General features: G+C 31.4%; 1 protein-coding gene across 1 annotated transcript; it reads right to left on the bottom strand.

Annotated features, from left to right (window-relative positions):
- Window positions 1-9040: 9040 nt before the first annotated feature.
- Window positions 9041-10274, bottom strand: LOC18014283 (putative F-box protein At3g23950). Its single transcript, XM_024154206.1, is given in 2 exon segments — window positions 9041-9835; window positions 9837-10274. Coding segments are annotated over 2 exon segments (1233 nt in total).
- Window positions 10275-15700: the final 5426 nt, after the last annotated feature.

Here is a 15700-nt window from a genome sequence, read left to right as displayed (position 1 = left end):
ATGACCTTTGAGCATTTTCATCGCTGACTGTTGATTGTTGAATTTATCCATTTCGATATCGTCTGCCTTTGGCATAATGTCAAAATTGGCAAGAGTATTTCTATGACAACTCATTAACTTTTTCGTTCTCGGAAAAAGTGAAATTATTTATTTGTTCCTCTATTAGCACCAAATCTACAAAAAAAATGTATAATTGATTATATCAGTTCGAAATACAATAGTTAGAGTCATTAATAAAACAATATATTTCTGAGATATTTAATTGTGAACATGTTAAGAGAAATTTATATAGGTAAATATATACCTTCTTTCTTTTGTATTTTCTTTTCTTCGTACAATATATCTTTGGAGAGTATTTCCCATGAAGCGCTCCAAACTCCAAGTACCGAACCTACACTATTTGAGAACATCATGATAACAAACAATTTGCGTGTATATCTTGCAGAATACCAAAAACTGGCCTCTTTTACTGCTTCAATATATTATTTGTCATCGTCTAATAATCCGTGTGCATAGCAAACATCTTTGAATGTCTCATAGACTACACCTTTGTAAATTCTTTTATCCTCAAAACATGTTGCACCTTAAACTTTCATTAAGCAGTAGTCGCAAGTAATAGAATTGACCTAGTGTTTGAGATACAAACACAAGCCTTCCTATAACATTTTTCCCTTTTCTTGTCTTTGGTTCCCAGGATCTTGTTTTTTGGTGCCAAACAAATTTTGATGGGAGATCGGGGTATGTCACATCTGCTGCCTCCTTGTATATTTTATAACACTCAAACCACGCTAGAAACTTAGACATATTGGCAGATGGTTTCTCCAGAACCTCCTCAATGTGTTTGTTTGGTTTATACATTAGCATCTGTTTTTCGTTCATAATTATCATATTGACTGTTTTTCTGATTTAAATTAAGATATCTCAATCTGTTTGTCTCTATCATCTTGAAACATCGACCAGGAATTGTTGATATAATTTTCCGACATCGTTATGGTAGGTGCTTCACCAAATCTCTCTTGAAGATGAAAAGCAAAGAACTCAGACATTGTTATTTTTTTCCTTTTCCGTCCAGCCGTATTCACGAAACCTATGTCAATTTCTAGCCGAAAATCATCTTCACCATACCAAAAAAGTAGAGGATACTGCAGAGGCAAATAAGATGGATGCAATTCACTAATGTGTTGTCGATTCTCACTTGTAAATTCTAGAATTATTTCTCGTGAGTTCGTTCCCAAAACAAAATCTCATGATATCAAAGCAGCAACTTCGTTGGCAGTTGGCAGATTATGTGTCTTTCCATCTGTATCATAAATCAATTTTAATTTCAGATTCTGATTATTTGGAGTCTCACTGAATTGATATCGGACAGTTCTAAATGCTTTCACAAGAGGATTGTATTTATCTACCACTTTTTTAAGAAGGGAGACGATAGACTCCTTTATGCCATTTGTAGAACCTTTTTTCCTACAAATAAGTAACGATAGAGGTGGTTTATAATCATGATTCTAAAATTAGTTATAATTGTCAACAAAAATACAAAAAAGAGAAATTTTACCTAAATAATTATCTTATTTTTTAAACGATGTAGGTGGTTTATAATCATGATTTCCTTTTTTTTAAACAACAGTTCATTAATTAGATATATATATTATTATTTTAATTTTTTGTTAGGTTTTTTGTAAAAATTTTGTTTTTTTTTGTTTTGAAATGACATTCCATTACTTTTTAAATAGATTCTATTTTTTTTTAAAACATTTTTGGTAGATTTTTTTAAAATTTTGGAAACATAAAAATGGTAAATATTAAGATATATATTTTTTGTGTGTTCTTTTTAAAAAACGTTTTTTGTTTATTTTTTTCTTAAATTTCGGTTTAATCTAATTTTAAAAACGGTTTGATTTGACAGCAAAAATTAAGCATTTAACCATAATAATTTAGACCGATTTGTTTTAAGTTTTTTTTGACATATCGTGAAATGAAAACCAATAAAAAAATGACACATTATTGGAAAACAGGGCTAAATAGTCTTTTTGCGACCGAAACTCATTCTGGAGCTGACACGTAAGCGGGAAGCAGTGAAATTCACTGTGAGTGCGACACGTAAGCAAATCACTACACAAATAAGTATATAGATTTTCAATCTTTCAAATGTCATTGTCATCTTTATCTCGTCACCTAAAACCCTAGAAAACTTAAGTCTGTATAAACGAGAGATCATCTCTTCTTCTTTGCAAGTTCGTACTCCTTCACGATATGGCACTGGCTCTTTTTGTTGAGCCGAATTTTTTAAGCCCAGTAAAGGTGAAGAGGAAATGGGAATTTGTCCCATATCGGTGGTTCAGGGTGAAAAACTCTAGTATATATTAAGAATTATCTCATATATGTTCGAATAGCGTGTGAGAGAAAAGAGAAAGCCCCACGCGCGTGCCGCCAAGCCGGGCCGGGCGCGGGTTGTGTTGGTCGAATGAGCCTTCGGACCTAAGACGGGTATTATTTTTGGGCCATATAAAACGTAACAGATTATGATTAATCACATTTGCTGATTTTCGCCTTTGGCTTCGCTAAATTTATGGCCGAGATTCGTGTTTGACTTGCGGATTTTGTGGGATTTTTGGAGACTACTCAAGTCTCTTCCTCCGCTATATATACACGACCTCTCCTCTCATTTCACGAATACACACCTCTCATCTTCTACTCTGAAATATTCGCAACAGTCTCTCTTTTTTATTTTCGTAAGTCCTCTGCCGAGAGTATAGTAGAATACTAGTTCGTATAGATCCGGGTTTCTTAGTGCTGCTGAAAACGGATAAGTTTGGTTGTATCCTGCGACTCTTGGATCATAGAAATCCATCGCATTATGGGCGATTCAAAGAGTTAAGGAAAGAGATCATACTCTCGCTTCCACTTATTTCTTTTTGCTTTAACGTTTTTATTTAAATTTCGTATTTCAATCGCTATTTTGTAGTGTTCAATTTACTTTGGTCCTACACTCTTAACTCTTTGAATCCGTTCTTGTTATATAAACATTGAACGGATTGGATACGAGTATTTTTTTAAAACGTTTTTTATTATTACTTTCCATCTTTAATCGTAACCCACCTATGATGGAACTCTCATTGGAGGTTTGAAATAATGAATGCATGGTTGATTCAAAGAGTTAAGGAAAGAGATTATATTCTCGCATCCACTCATTTCTCTTTGCCTTAACGTTTTTATTTAAATCTCGTATTTCAAACGCTATTTTGTAGTGTTTAATTTATTTTGGTCCTACACTTTTCGCAGCACCCCGGCTCACTGACAAGCAACCGCTTGAGCAAAGTTGACTCGCTGCTGAGTAGACTTGCGCAGCAAGCAACAATTTACTTGTTCACCCATTACCCATACAATTGAGGGGGACATTCGAGCTCTCATCACCTCTTTGCACCAAGAGGTACCAGAACAGAATGCAGACCTCCTGAACCGATGATGTAATCTCAGAAACATCCCATGATAACCGATCTCTTGTGACTTAATTATACTTGCCGGCTCTGTTTTATCATTGCCAAAGTTTTATTCGTTTTGTTTTAAAACTCTCTGTTGCTTAAAACAGCCCGGTTTGACATTTTGGCCTGCCAAATTATGTATTTTTTCTTTTGTATAAAATTAAATTTAACATTTAAAAAGGTAAATTATTCTTTCCATGGTAACACCACATATTCATTAGAAAATTTACTAGCAAAAGTATTATAGCAAATGAATATATGGGCTGATTCATTCAGTGTTAGTTGAATTGGTTAAAGTTCCCAACAGACTAATTCCCACAAATTTGGTTTCCCACATTTTAAGTGGTCCGTCTTATTATGGTATTCGCGAGATGATTGTAATAGAATAGAACATGCATGATCGTATTAGTTTGGAATGAAGATCATTACTTATACAAATATAAATTGTGGCAGTTCTAAATCCACTAGACCAACAATTACGCCAAGGATGATTTCACAAATAAATAAAGAATTAATTATGGACTTGTCTATTTTTATTTTCTCTTATCAAATATAAAGTTCATCTTTTGATTTTGATCCAATGTAAAATACGTTAAGTATGATCAGTTTCGATAGGATTATTCAATAACGGTTGTTTTAGTTTTTGTGTGGTATTGAGAGCAATTTTGTCGTCTACAACTCACTTACTTTTTCCATTTAAATTCGGGTTATGATATTGCAGCGGCATTAATTAGTACAAACCATTAGGCTAGAAAAAAATCTTTTAACTTGATATTAATCTATTAATAATAACAAAATGAAAAACTATGAATGAACTCTTGAACCATTGTGTCTTTCTATTGTACATTTTCATTTATAATTGCTAATTTATTCAAATGTTACAATTCATGAATCTTTGAACAATTGTGTTTTTTTATTGTACATTTTTTATTTATAACTGTTAATTTATTCAAACATTACAATTTTACAGTTGTGTTTTTTCATTTTATTTTATTAATTGTACCATTTCGTACATAACTGGTGATTATTAACGGTTGCTTCTCTGAATACTTATATCTTTTCAAGATTGTATATATTTTGTTCATTGTTTATTATTTCTTTTATTGAAATTTTTTTCTTATAATCCTCTCTTACTTTGAAAAACAACATCTTATATATCAATTTATTGTTGATAAACTTCAAATTAACTTAAAATTCTTTAAATAAAAACATTGTTCATTTGCAAGAAATTTTTACAGAAATGGTGTTACAAAAAATGTTTTTTAGTAGATGTTAGTCATGAATAAAGAAAAACTTGAAATGAAAGGTAAAAAATCTGTTCATTTTCCAAGAAAATAGTTTTGGAACAAAAGCAAAAAAATTTGGACTAAACAAAAAATGGTAATTCTCTTGGCAATTATTTTACCAACCATTGCATCTTTTGAGTTAATGGTTATTAAACCATTGCAACTGTTGGAATTATGCTTCTTCTAAACTATTGCGACTATTCATTTGTACCATTTAGAATTCTTTAAAATAAAAACTATGAGTGGACCATTGTGTCTTTCTGTTTATTTTTTATTTTTAATTAATTATACATTTTCGTGTATAACTACTAATTTATTCAATGGTTAGAATTCTGCAGTTGTGTCTTTTCGTTTTATTTTATTAATTGTACAATTTCGTACATAAACGCCGATTATGAAAGGTTGCATCTCTTCATGCTTATGTCTTTTCAAGATTGTATATATTTTGTTTCATTTTTCATTATATCTTTTATTGAATTTTTTAATAATGCTCTCTAATTTTGAAAAACATCTTCTACATCAATTTTTTGTTGACAAACTTTAAATTAACTTAGTTTTTTGAGAAAATTATTGTTCATTTTCAAGCAATTGTTACTGCAATGATGTTAGATGAATTTGTTTTAAGTAGATGGTTAGCCATGAATAAAGAGAAACTTGAAGTTGAGCGTGAAAAATCTGTTCATTCCCCAAGAAAATATATAACAAGAAGACACATTTTTGTTTATATTTTTATTTAGAGATGAATAAACATTTTATTTATCAAGCATACATTTCACCTGTTAAACAACATAAAGTAGAAGTATATAATATAATTACAAGTTTTTCTATTACTATTGGCATAAGATATATGAGTTTACTATTTTTAATCAAAGAAGGTATTATTTATTCAATAATATGATCAAATTTAGTTATGTATTGGCTTTTTCACTTTTTAAAATTTACTCATGCATAATATTTTTAAAATTTAGCTGATAATGTTTAAATTGTTATTGTGTTATCCTCCATTTAAGGGTTTAAAAATTTAATATTAAATTAATATAATATATTTTTAAAAATGTTTTGCTTGCAGAAAATATAAAAAATCAATGAATACTGGAAATTCAATAGAAATAAAAAGTTTCCCTCAACAACAATCTTTGGTTAATAGTATGTCAATTAAATCTAATATTTTAAAAATATACTTTTGGAAAGTTAATTTACATATATTAGTTAAAAATTCATTTTTGAATAGATGGTGATTTTCAACCAATATCAAACGATAGCATTATCCCCAAAAAAGTTTGAATAATGAGTATTTCTATTGGTAGTCATAATATTACGACTGTTTTTAATATCTTATATATAAAACTTGGTCAACTCTCTCCAGTTGAGTGACACATCAGCGCTGGAGAGAGCACCACCTGTCATCTTTAAACATTAATAAAACAAATAATTAATTATATTTAAAGCAAACAAATTAAAACACATTAAAACATATTAAAAATATTAAAACATTTTAAATTACATTAAAACACATTAAAGCACATTAATAAAAATTAATATATTTATATTAGAATGAAATTCAAATTTAATTTAAACATATAAAAAATTATAAATATTATATAATACAAGACTTTTTAAATGCACAACTCTACTTTTAAAAATGTTTTAAAATTTATTTATAAACTAAAAAAAAAATTAATTTTTAATGCAAGTGAAAAAAAATTATGAGACTAAATAAGTTAAAAAGTTTCAAATAATATTATATAAAAGTTCAACTAATAAAATTATAAAACACAAATCATATTTAATAAATGATTAAAAAGATAAAAGTTATTAAAAATAATAGTAAAAATGAAGGTATCCACATAAAAATGTCATCTATGATTTTTTTAAATAATAAAAAAAGATGGAATCAATAAAATATATACAACCAAAAAAAATCAAATGATAAATTAAGAAATTAACAAGTATTATATTAGTAAGATTAATTAGAAAAAAGAATATAAAGATCGAAGAAAAAATGAGACTATTTAATACAACTGGTGTAAAAAATATTACATATAATGTATCATCAAAAAGAAATCGAAGAAAATATAAATATTTTAGACAAAAATATATTAATAGCAAACATAAAATTCAATAGAAAATATTTAAATATATAAATTAAAATAAGATCCGCGCATACGCGCGGATTCTCTCCTAGTTAGAACTAATAATGTTAACCATTTAAATGAAAAGGATGAAGATCAAGAAAAAAGAACCAAATAATAATGTAATACAATGTCCCGATTGTAATGGTTGTGTTTGGTCATTGGAAAGTACTGAAAGAGATGCAGTTTGTAAACGACCATTGTTCTTAATATGTTGCAAATAAGGTCGTGTTTTACTCTCTACTGCTCGTGAGCCTCCACAGTTATTAATTAAGTTTTTAAGTGAACCTCTGTTTCTCTGATATATGAGAGCATATAATTATATCCTAGCTTTTACTTCTATGGATGCAGAAATTGATTATTCTGTTCAAAATATATATGGGATATATTGTTTCAAAGTCCATGATGAAAAAAAACACATTATTGGGTCTGTACCACTATGTGACAGTGAGCTACCAAAGTTCTCTCAAATTTATACTTTTGATACAGCTAACGAATTAAAAAACGTCTAATATTACACAATTAAAAATTTGTTAAGTCAATATAATATATCCAATGCTATATGATGTTATACATTCAAGATACTTTTAAGTTTTCGAAAGATAATGTTGACTTAAAAATGTATCAAAACTATTTCTAATGGTTTGAAATCCAAATTTTTTCCAAATTTTTTACAAATCATGAAAAATTTGAATTGTTTTCAAACATGATTTTGTTCTAGAATTTTATTCTCTTTGTTTGGAGATTTTAACATTTCATATCAAGATAATGTTTTAAAAAACTTTTCATTGTAAAAATATATCTATAAACGATTGAATTCTATTGAAAAATTGATCATGTTGGTTATAATCGTTGTTTAAATTCTTCTCAATGTCAGTTGTATAGTTGTCTTTTATATAAATGTATATGTTGAGTTATACATTGTTACATTAATTATAAACTATGAACTCAAATAGAAATGTGTGTTAATTGGTTTGTACGACTTTGTTTTTTATATTTTTGAAATTCATATCTATTTTTTTTTTTTTACAATAGTAGTTATTTTTCAAAAAATTAGATATCTACATCTAAATATCATCACCTTTTGTTATATGTATGTTTACTTGTAAATATTTAGAATAATTAAGAGTTTAATATACCTTATTTTCTCTGCGATTTTGCGGGGACTTGATACCTAGTAAACCATAATAGTATAATACAAAGTCTTAGATGAAGAGTGTTTTTTTTTTTTTTATTTCTTATCGATTGAAGTCTGAAGAGGAATTAAGGATACACAAAAATCGAAGAATAAACTAAATTAGTTTGCTATACATACCTGAAACATGTAGCCTTTTTTTTTTAACACAAAAACGTGAAGCATTCGACATATGAGAGCATCAGCATCAATGAGTCTCTCAAAAAGAATCTCTCAACAAATAAGGTACGGATAAAAAACTAATGCCATTACCCAAAAAAAAAAAATAAAGGAGATACGAATAAAGTGGATAAACAGCCATGGAAGTCCTAATAAATATGGTTTGTGTTGACACAAACTTGTATGATAAAAGAAGACAGAAAGGAAAAACTCAAGAAATGTAAAGAAAATTCAAATGACAAAAGAAATAAACACACTCAAGAAGAAAGCTGGGTGAGCGGATTTAGCCAGCTTGGGAGCACATATTGTGAAAAGTAGAGAGTATGATCCATACGACAGCGCAAAGTGATGGAGAGGCAGAAGCGAGATAACGAATATGCACAAGATTCTTAGAGGATTCGTGTATAATCGATTTGAAATAAACAAAGAAGATCTTTGTTTAAATCGAGGGTTGGGAATACTCTTCCCCGTGTTTCGAAAGCTCGTTAGAGGCTTTGGAAACTCGTTAAAGGTTGGGAATACTCTTCTCCGTGCTACAAAAGCTCGTTTAGCTATGAAAGCTCAAAGTTAGTTCAATATCAAAAGTTGTCATTTACAAAGCTGTAGAACATCCTATTTATACAACACTAAGGAGATCTAAATCGTATCTCTTCATCCTAATTTACAAGTATTTATAATTATCCTTAAATAAAGAAAACCTATATGATTATATCTAAACAAAACGAACACGTAAGGCCCAATAGACGTGTTCGTCGTTAAAGGCCCAAATCCTTAATATGCGCTGCATCACAAAGTGTTGGGATAAAGTTCATAGACTGAATCCATGTACTCTTTGCAACCGCTAAATGTCATGATGCAACCATCCATAGACTTGTTCTCCGATATTGACTCTTCTTTGTGAAGACTAAACTTGTGAGTCCTCAAGTTTAACAAGACCAGGCCATTCTTGTTCCTACTCCACACGTATATGATCTCGGAGTTGAAAGGATGCATCGCCACAGGGAAATAATCAGCACCAAACCCGACCAAAGACGTTTTGGTGTTCAGTTTCCAGGTCAGTTGCCATGACGACTGAGGATCATTATCCGCGTACTTTACCAACCTCCAAACCCTGATTGTACGGCTTCCATTATGATTGAAAACGTTGCAATACATTACAAATCTTGCGGAGGTTGTGATTGTTCTCTTGAAACGTTGGTTTTGTTCAAACCGCTTTATACCAGGAAAAGGTATAACACGACACTCAAGATTATCATCACCATTACCACCACTGAAGAAATCATAGGATGCAACATAATTTGCATCATAGCTGCTAGTAGCCGAAGCAAGCCAGTGAAGAATCCCATTCAAAGGAACCGAATACTTGAGCCTAGACCAGATCAAGGGACGGAGACAACGCACTTCTTGGGTTTTCCATGTTCCTGTCTCCGAGGAATATATCATGAAAGTGAGCGTTATAGATACAATAGATGGGGCCAACACCCACACAACTTTGTAACTCGCAACAGTACCCTTTTCCATCTTTGTGACAAGTCCAGTGTCGCTAAAACATCTATTCTCCTGTAACCTCACAAGTCACAACATCAAAAACCGAGAGATGTGGAGGAAGAGGGATTCTTACCCATTGTTGGAACAAGGGACTTCCAACATGATACATAGGTGACCCTTCGCTGGTTTCCGTGTAAATCAATACCAATCCATCGGTGCAGCTCAAGACCGAAGTCTTCCTCACTGTCGTCTCCGGATTGTAACGCATCAAAGAGCCTAGGGAATTGGTACGTCCCCATCTATGACAGCCATGGTATCCAATGATTTCCAGCGACTGTAAGTTGTTGTTCCTTCTGTTCATGATCGACCATGACACAGAGGATGAGTTAGAGTTGAGAGACTCGTAGAGATCTCGGAAGAAGTCTGAATCGATTATCAATTTCCATTCTTTGCATACCGATCTGAATCTTGCGATGCTCTTCAGTGCAAATCGAGCCAAGATTTTCACCAATGCTTCCTCTGGAACAGCCATTTTTCTCTTCTTATTCTCCATTAGAGATTTAGATTTACGCTTCTCTCCAAAAGGATTAGATTCTCTAATCACAGGATCTCTCTCGCTCTCTCTCAATTTAAACTTATAATTCTATGCATGATTGATAACTTTGTGATATATTTATATCCATAATAACTCAGTCTAATGCAAACATAAGGATATCTTTCTTATTCTAAGAGATTTAGTGTTATCTAATATGTTAATCTTCCTAGTCAGTTTATAGTAATGTAAACGAGTGTAAACGTGTAATTACGTGTGTGATTTATAGTAATGCATTGACCATTCATTATACTCTCTTATTCTCTACGCATTATAGTTTCGCTTTTCACAAGAAACAGATGTAACATATGTATCGAACGTTACACGCCTTTTGAAGAATTAAGATAATTAGCTTAAACCGAATCAAAATCTTGTCAGTGTTACTGAGTAAATTCGTTTGGGTTAGTAAGAAAGAGGAGGCTTGTTCAAATCAGTTAGGGCATCTCCAACTCTACCCCATTTCTTCCTCTAAATGCTATTTTGGAGGAAAATCTTCTCCAATCCTACCCTATTTTCACCTGAAAAATGGAGGAATGCCATTTTTTCCTCCATATATGGAGTAACTCCATTTTTAACTCCATTTTGCAGGTAAACTTTTTTATTTACAAAATAGTTCTTTACTTTTCATTAATTCTTAAAAATATATTTTTAATTTTTAATTTAATCCTTTATATTATGTATATTTAATTTGAAATTAAAGATAGATAGATTTAAAATTTGAGAATAGAAAATAAAAATTATAAGAAGATTGCCTGAAACTAGAAATAACATAAAATTAAAAATACATAAAAAGTACTGAAATTACAAAAAAAAAAAAACAATTTATTACAACAACTGATTAATATTTGTCCAATCGCGATTTGCTATTGTGAAAGGTCAAAGTTCGTCTTTGGAAAAAATGTGTTAAATGACATAATGATTACATGTATAATTTTACATAACATGATAGTCGAGGATGAGCGTGATCTTGATGCACCGATTGAAATTGGAAGAGAAGCTCCACTCCAGAGGTAGAAGTAGCTAAGGACAAAAGTATCCGATTCCAAAATTTTCTTGCTCGATTCAGAGAAATCAAAGATAAAAACGCTCATTTTTCATTTCGAAATGCTTTAATTGATCATTTGTGGGAAAAGTATTCAAATGGTGATATTTAAATTAAAATGTACTTAATTTTCTTCTTTTAAATAGTGTGTAATGTTATTTTTATATTATAGTGGTTGAATTTAAAATAATATTATAATTTATGAAAGTTTTAAGAGAAAAAAAATAAACGGGTTCATTTGTAATTTTTATAAATAGAGTGCATTATTAGTAATTAACAATAAAATAAAAAGGAAGAATATACTTAGAATATTCTTTATGGAGTTGAAAATGGAGGAATACATTGGAGAGAAATCCAACTCCATTTTGCAGTTCCTCCATTTTGGAGATAAAAATGGGGAAATACATTGGAGATGCTCTAATACGAATTGCTATCCCTCCACAAGTTATGTTGGGTTAAGCTTGAAAGATAACTTGAGCAGCAAGTTAGATTAAAGCTATTGGAAATAAACTAAAATGTTTTAGGAATATTTTTAGGAATTATTTACAGAATAAGGAAATTTGTTGTTCTATTGGATTTAGGAGTTAGCTAATCCATTCTCTATATAAGGAGTTGCAGAGTTGTTGCAAACACTTATGAGTTGAGAGAGATTAAGAGAGACTTTAGTTTTTGAGTAATTTTTCTAAAGCTAATAAAAGAAGTTGCTTTTATTCATACCTGATATAAGTCTCAATTCTATAACATTATTGGGCTTTTTTAAGCTCATGTCCAACTCCCAATTAGTATTAGGGTCCAACTGGCAAAGCCCGCACGGATTTGATTAGGACAATGTTTTTTAGATAATTATTTATAAAATGATACAATAACACATAGTTAAAATTCTATTATGATAAAGTTTTTGATAAATTTGAAATTCACAACCGTTTTTTTTCTGTCGACGGACATGAATGCATGCTCAACTTTTTTTTGAAAGAAGTTACACGTAACAAATTTTAGGGTTTTTTTAAATATCAGTGATGATAATTGTTTTAATAACTTTAAAATGCATAACTATTGTCTCATAAATTTTTTTTTTGTTTTGTCGAGTGAATTGAATTGAATGAAATAACAAAAAAAAACTAACACACACATATTCATACATAAAAACAAATAATTTTACTAGTTTTTTTAATTAAAAACTAGTTTTTTAATTAAAAACTAATATAAAACCACAAATTTTATTATTACAAAAAAACTCTGGTTACAACCGTTCGTTTTCTCCAAACGCCTTTTTTTTTTTACAGTTTGTAACCGCCCGAAAATTAACCTCCAACCGCCTATTTCAAACACTGATTACAACCATGGTTTTAAATGCTTTCTCCAACCGACGTTACTGATTGGTAGAATATTTTCAACCACCATTGCCAACCGCCTCCTAAATGCTACCAATCAGACCCTTCATAGAGACAGAGATATCTGAGAAGTAAAATGCAGTTCTCATGGCTAACACACGAAAGCAGTGTGGTGCAAACCTCAATTTCTCTTTCTTTTTGTTCCCCTAACTCTTTGCTCGTCGGATTCGGATGATGGTGGTGTTGGAGGGTTGTCGTCCAGATCTTCATCGACAAGATGATCATGATCGCCATCATCACCACCTCCCTCCTTGTCATCATGATCATCCTCGTCATCATCACCTCCCTCCTCGTCATCATCACCTCCCTCCTCGTCATCATGATCACCTCATCATTATCATCCACGCCACCGACGTCATCATCATCATCCCCGCCGTCATCATCAAAGTCAATGATGTTTCCCGGAACCAATTGATGATTCTCCTCGATCAAAAAACCATTGTCATGCTCCAGGGAGTTTCGTGACCATGCATTAATGAGATGCAGAAGATGATTCTGACGACTTAACGATAATCGGATCTGGAAGGTCAATTGTTGCTGCTGGTTCATTTTCTGTGTAAACAAATTCAGAAATTCAAATCCCAGTATTCCAAAAAATCAATTTTCGAGCAGGAAACAAATATTTCAATCAATTTGCGAAATTCCAGCAATTCAATTACTGTCCATACTTAGAAATCGTGTAAGAAATCGTGAGAGCAATTCAATTTCTGTCCTATATCTGCACCCTGAAAACGAGAAAATGAAAATAGATCTAAATCGCGAAGGCATTTGCGAGGCTTTCCTTCATTAGCAAAATCTCAGTCCATACCTGAGAAATCGTGTAAGAAATTGTGAGAACGATTCAAATTTCTGGCCTATCTCTGCAATCTGAAAAAGAGAAAAGGAAAATAGATCTCAATCGCTGAGGAACTTGCGAAGCATTTCTTCATTAGTAAAATCTAAGTCTATACCTGAGAAATCGTGTAAAAAATCGTGAGAGCGATTCAAATTTTCGTCCTATCTTTGCAATCTGAAAAAGAGTAAAGGAAAATTGATCTCAATCGTTGAAAAACTTGCGAGGCATTCATTCATAAGCAAAATATCAGTTCATACCCGAGAAATCGAAAGAGCATTCTCTGCTCGCCACTAGCCAGCAACTGAAATTTGAAACTGCAACGTCTCCGACAAAAAACTCTGCTTAAATACTCTCTTCAACTTCTTTTATTGGACGTTTGATATAACAATTTTGACATTTTTTTTGTAAAAAACGCCCCACAACACCAATCAACTCTTCCCAGGAAATATTTATAGCATCCCTTTTATTTTATTAGTTAATGTCAAAATATGTCTAGTTTTATCCCAAAAACTAGTGTAAATTGCAAAAAAAACCCAGGGAATTTTTTTTTTCACGTTCAAAAACTCAAAAAAAGAGATTCGATGAAAACCCCATTTTTATATATTAATGCAAGTTAAACCCCGGGTATTAATTTCGTTAAATCATAAACCTTAAAATTGATTATTTGTCATAATTTGAAGAACTCAACAGTAAAAATGAAGAATTGTTGAAAATTCATGTTTATTCATAACATGTTATTAAATTATGGTAGCTAGATGACTGCATTTATGATTAATTTTTCTTGTTTATAGTTTTTATAACCTTGGATTGTGCAATCAAGCATGCAAATCAAGATATTTGGGTTTCTTCTTGAAAAAAAAAAGATTAGGGTTCATACTCCATAATCTGAAGTGATGACTTTAATTCTGAAACTATTGACTTTGAAATCTAGCCTTCCTTCGTTGGTTTTTTCTTCTCATTTTTTTTGCAAAATACTTAGGTCTTACTCAAAGATTATGTTGTCTGAGTTTTGAGTGAACACCGAAAACAACGTCGTTTGTAAATTACTAAAACATGAATAGCATGCAGGGTTTAGTTTGCACAACAAAAATAAAAATTTTAGATTCCACTAAGCCGAAATGTCCTCCATCGTGCCAATAAATAATTGTTTTCTTAAATACTTTGGCTCTCAAAAGCTATAAGCCCATTAGCTTGAAACGGGTGATGACTATTAGAACAGGTCAGGGGGGTTGGCCCGAATTTTGGGCACAAAATCATATGCAATTTGGATTTATTTTTTTTTAAAAATAAGCCCAACACAGAAAATTCGGTTCATCCGGACGAGCCCGACGACCCCATATGCGAACCACATGGCATTTGCTAATTGGGCATGAAAAATGGGAATAATGCGTGGAAAAAAAAACTCGAGGGGAAAAAAATTCATTTTCTCTTTCCCCGAGTTTTGGTTCTCTCATTTTGCTTTGCGGCGATTCTAGGTGATTCCGTCGCAACCGGTGTTTTCCGTCGATTAATCCCGGTGAAGCTGCCATCCGAGCATCGCCCTTCCGTCGATATCATCCAGGTAAGCGTCTGCTCTTTGATTTAGGTTTTTTCGTTTCGATTTCGAGTTTTTAGGGTTCGCGATTTTTTAGGAAAAAAAACAATTGAAATCTGGGTTTTTTCGTGAAATTAGGGTTGATTAGATGTTCATAGTTACTCTTTCATACCCCTCATCGATTATGCGTGACGAATTTTGGAGATTTGGAAAAAATCGAATCGTTGAAATTAGGGTTTTTAAAAATTGGGGAAAATTTTTGGGGCTTTGTTTTGGGGTTGCAATTGGGGTGTAATTCATTGAATTACAACTGTCATTAACCTATTTCGAAAACGATTTCATGGTTTTAAGATTTCATTCTGAATTTTGGTTGCGATGAAATTAGGGTTTTTAAATTTGGGGGATTATTTGGGGCTTTTTGTTTTGATATGAATTAGGATTCACTTAATTCAATACTTTGGAGCAAGTGTATGTTAAAAGCCCTTGCTCTTGGTGATCACGCGGCTTTGACATCAAGTCAACTGATTCTAGTACTCATGGGACTCCTTCCGGGATTGTCCCTTC

The sequence above is a fragment of the Eutrema salsugineum genome, unplaced genomic scaffold, assembly GCF_000478725.1.
Source record: "Eutrema salsugineum unplaced genomic scaffold, Eutsalg1_0 scaffold_3, whole genome shotgun sequence".
NCBI classification, from domain to species: Eukaryota; Viridiplantae; Streptophyta; class Magnoliopsida; order Brassicales; family Brassicaceae; genus Eutrema; species Eutrema salsugineum.
This window is presented reverse-complemented; position numbering and strand designations above follow the sequence as displayed.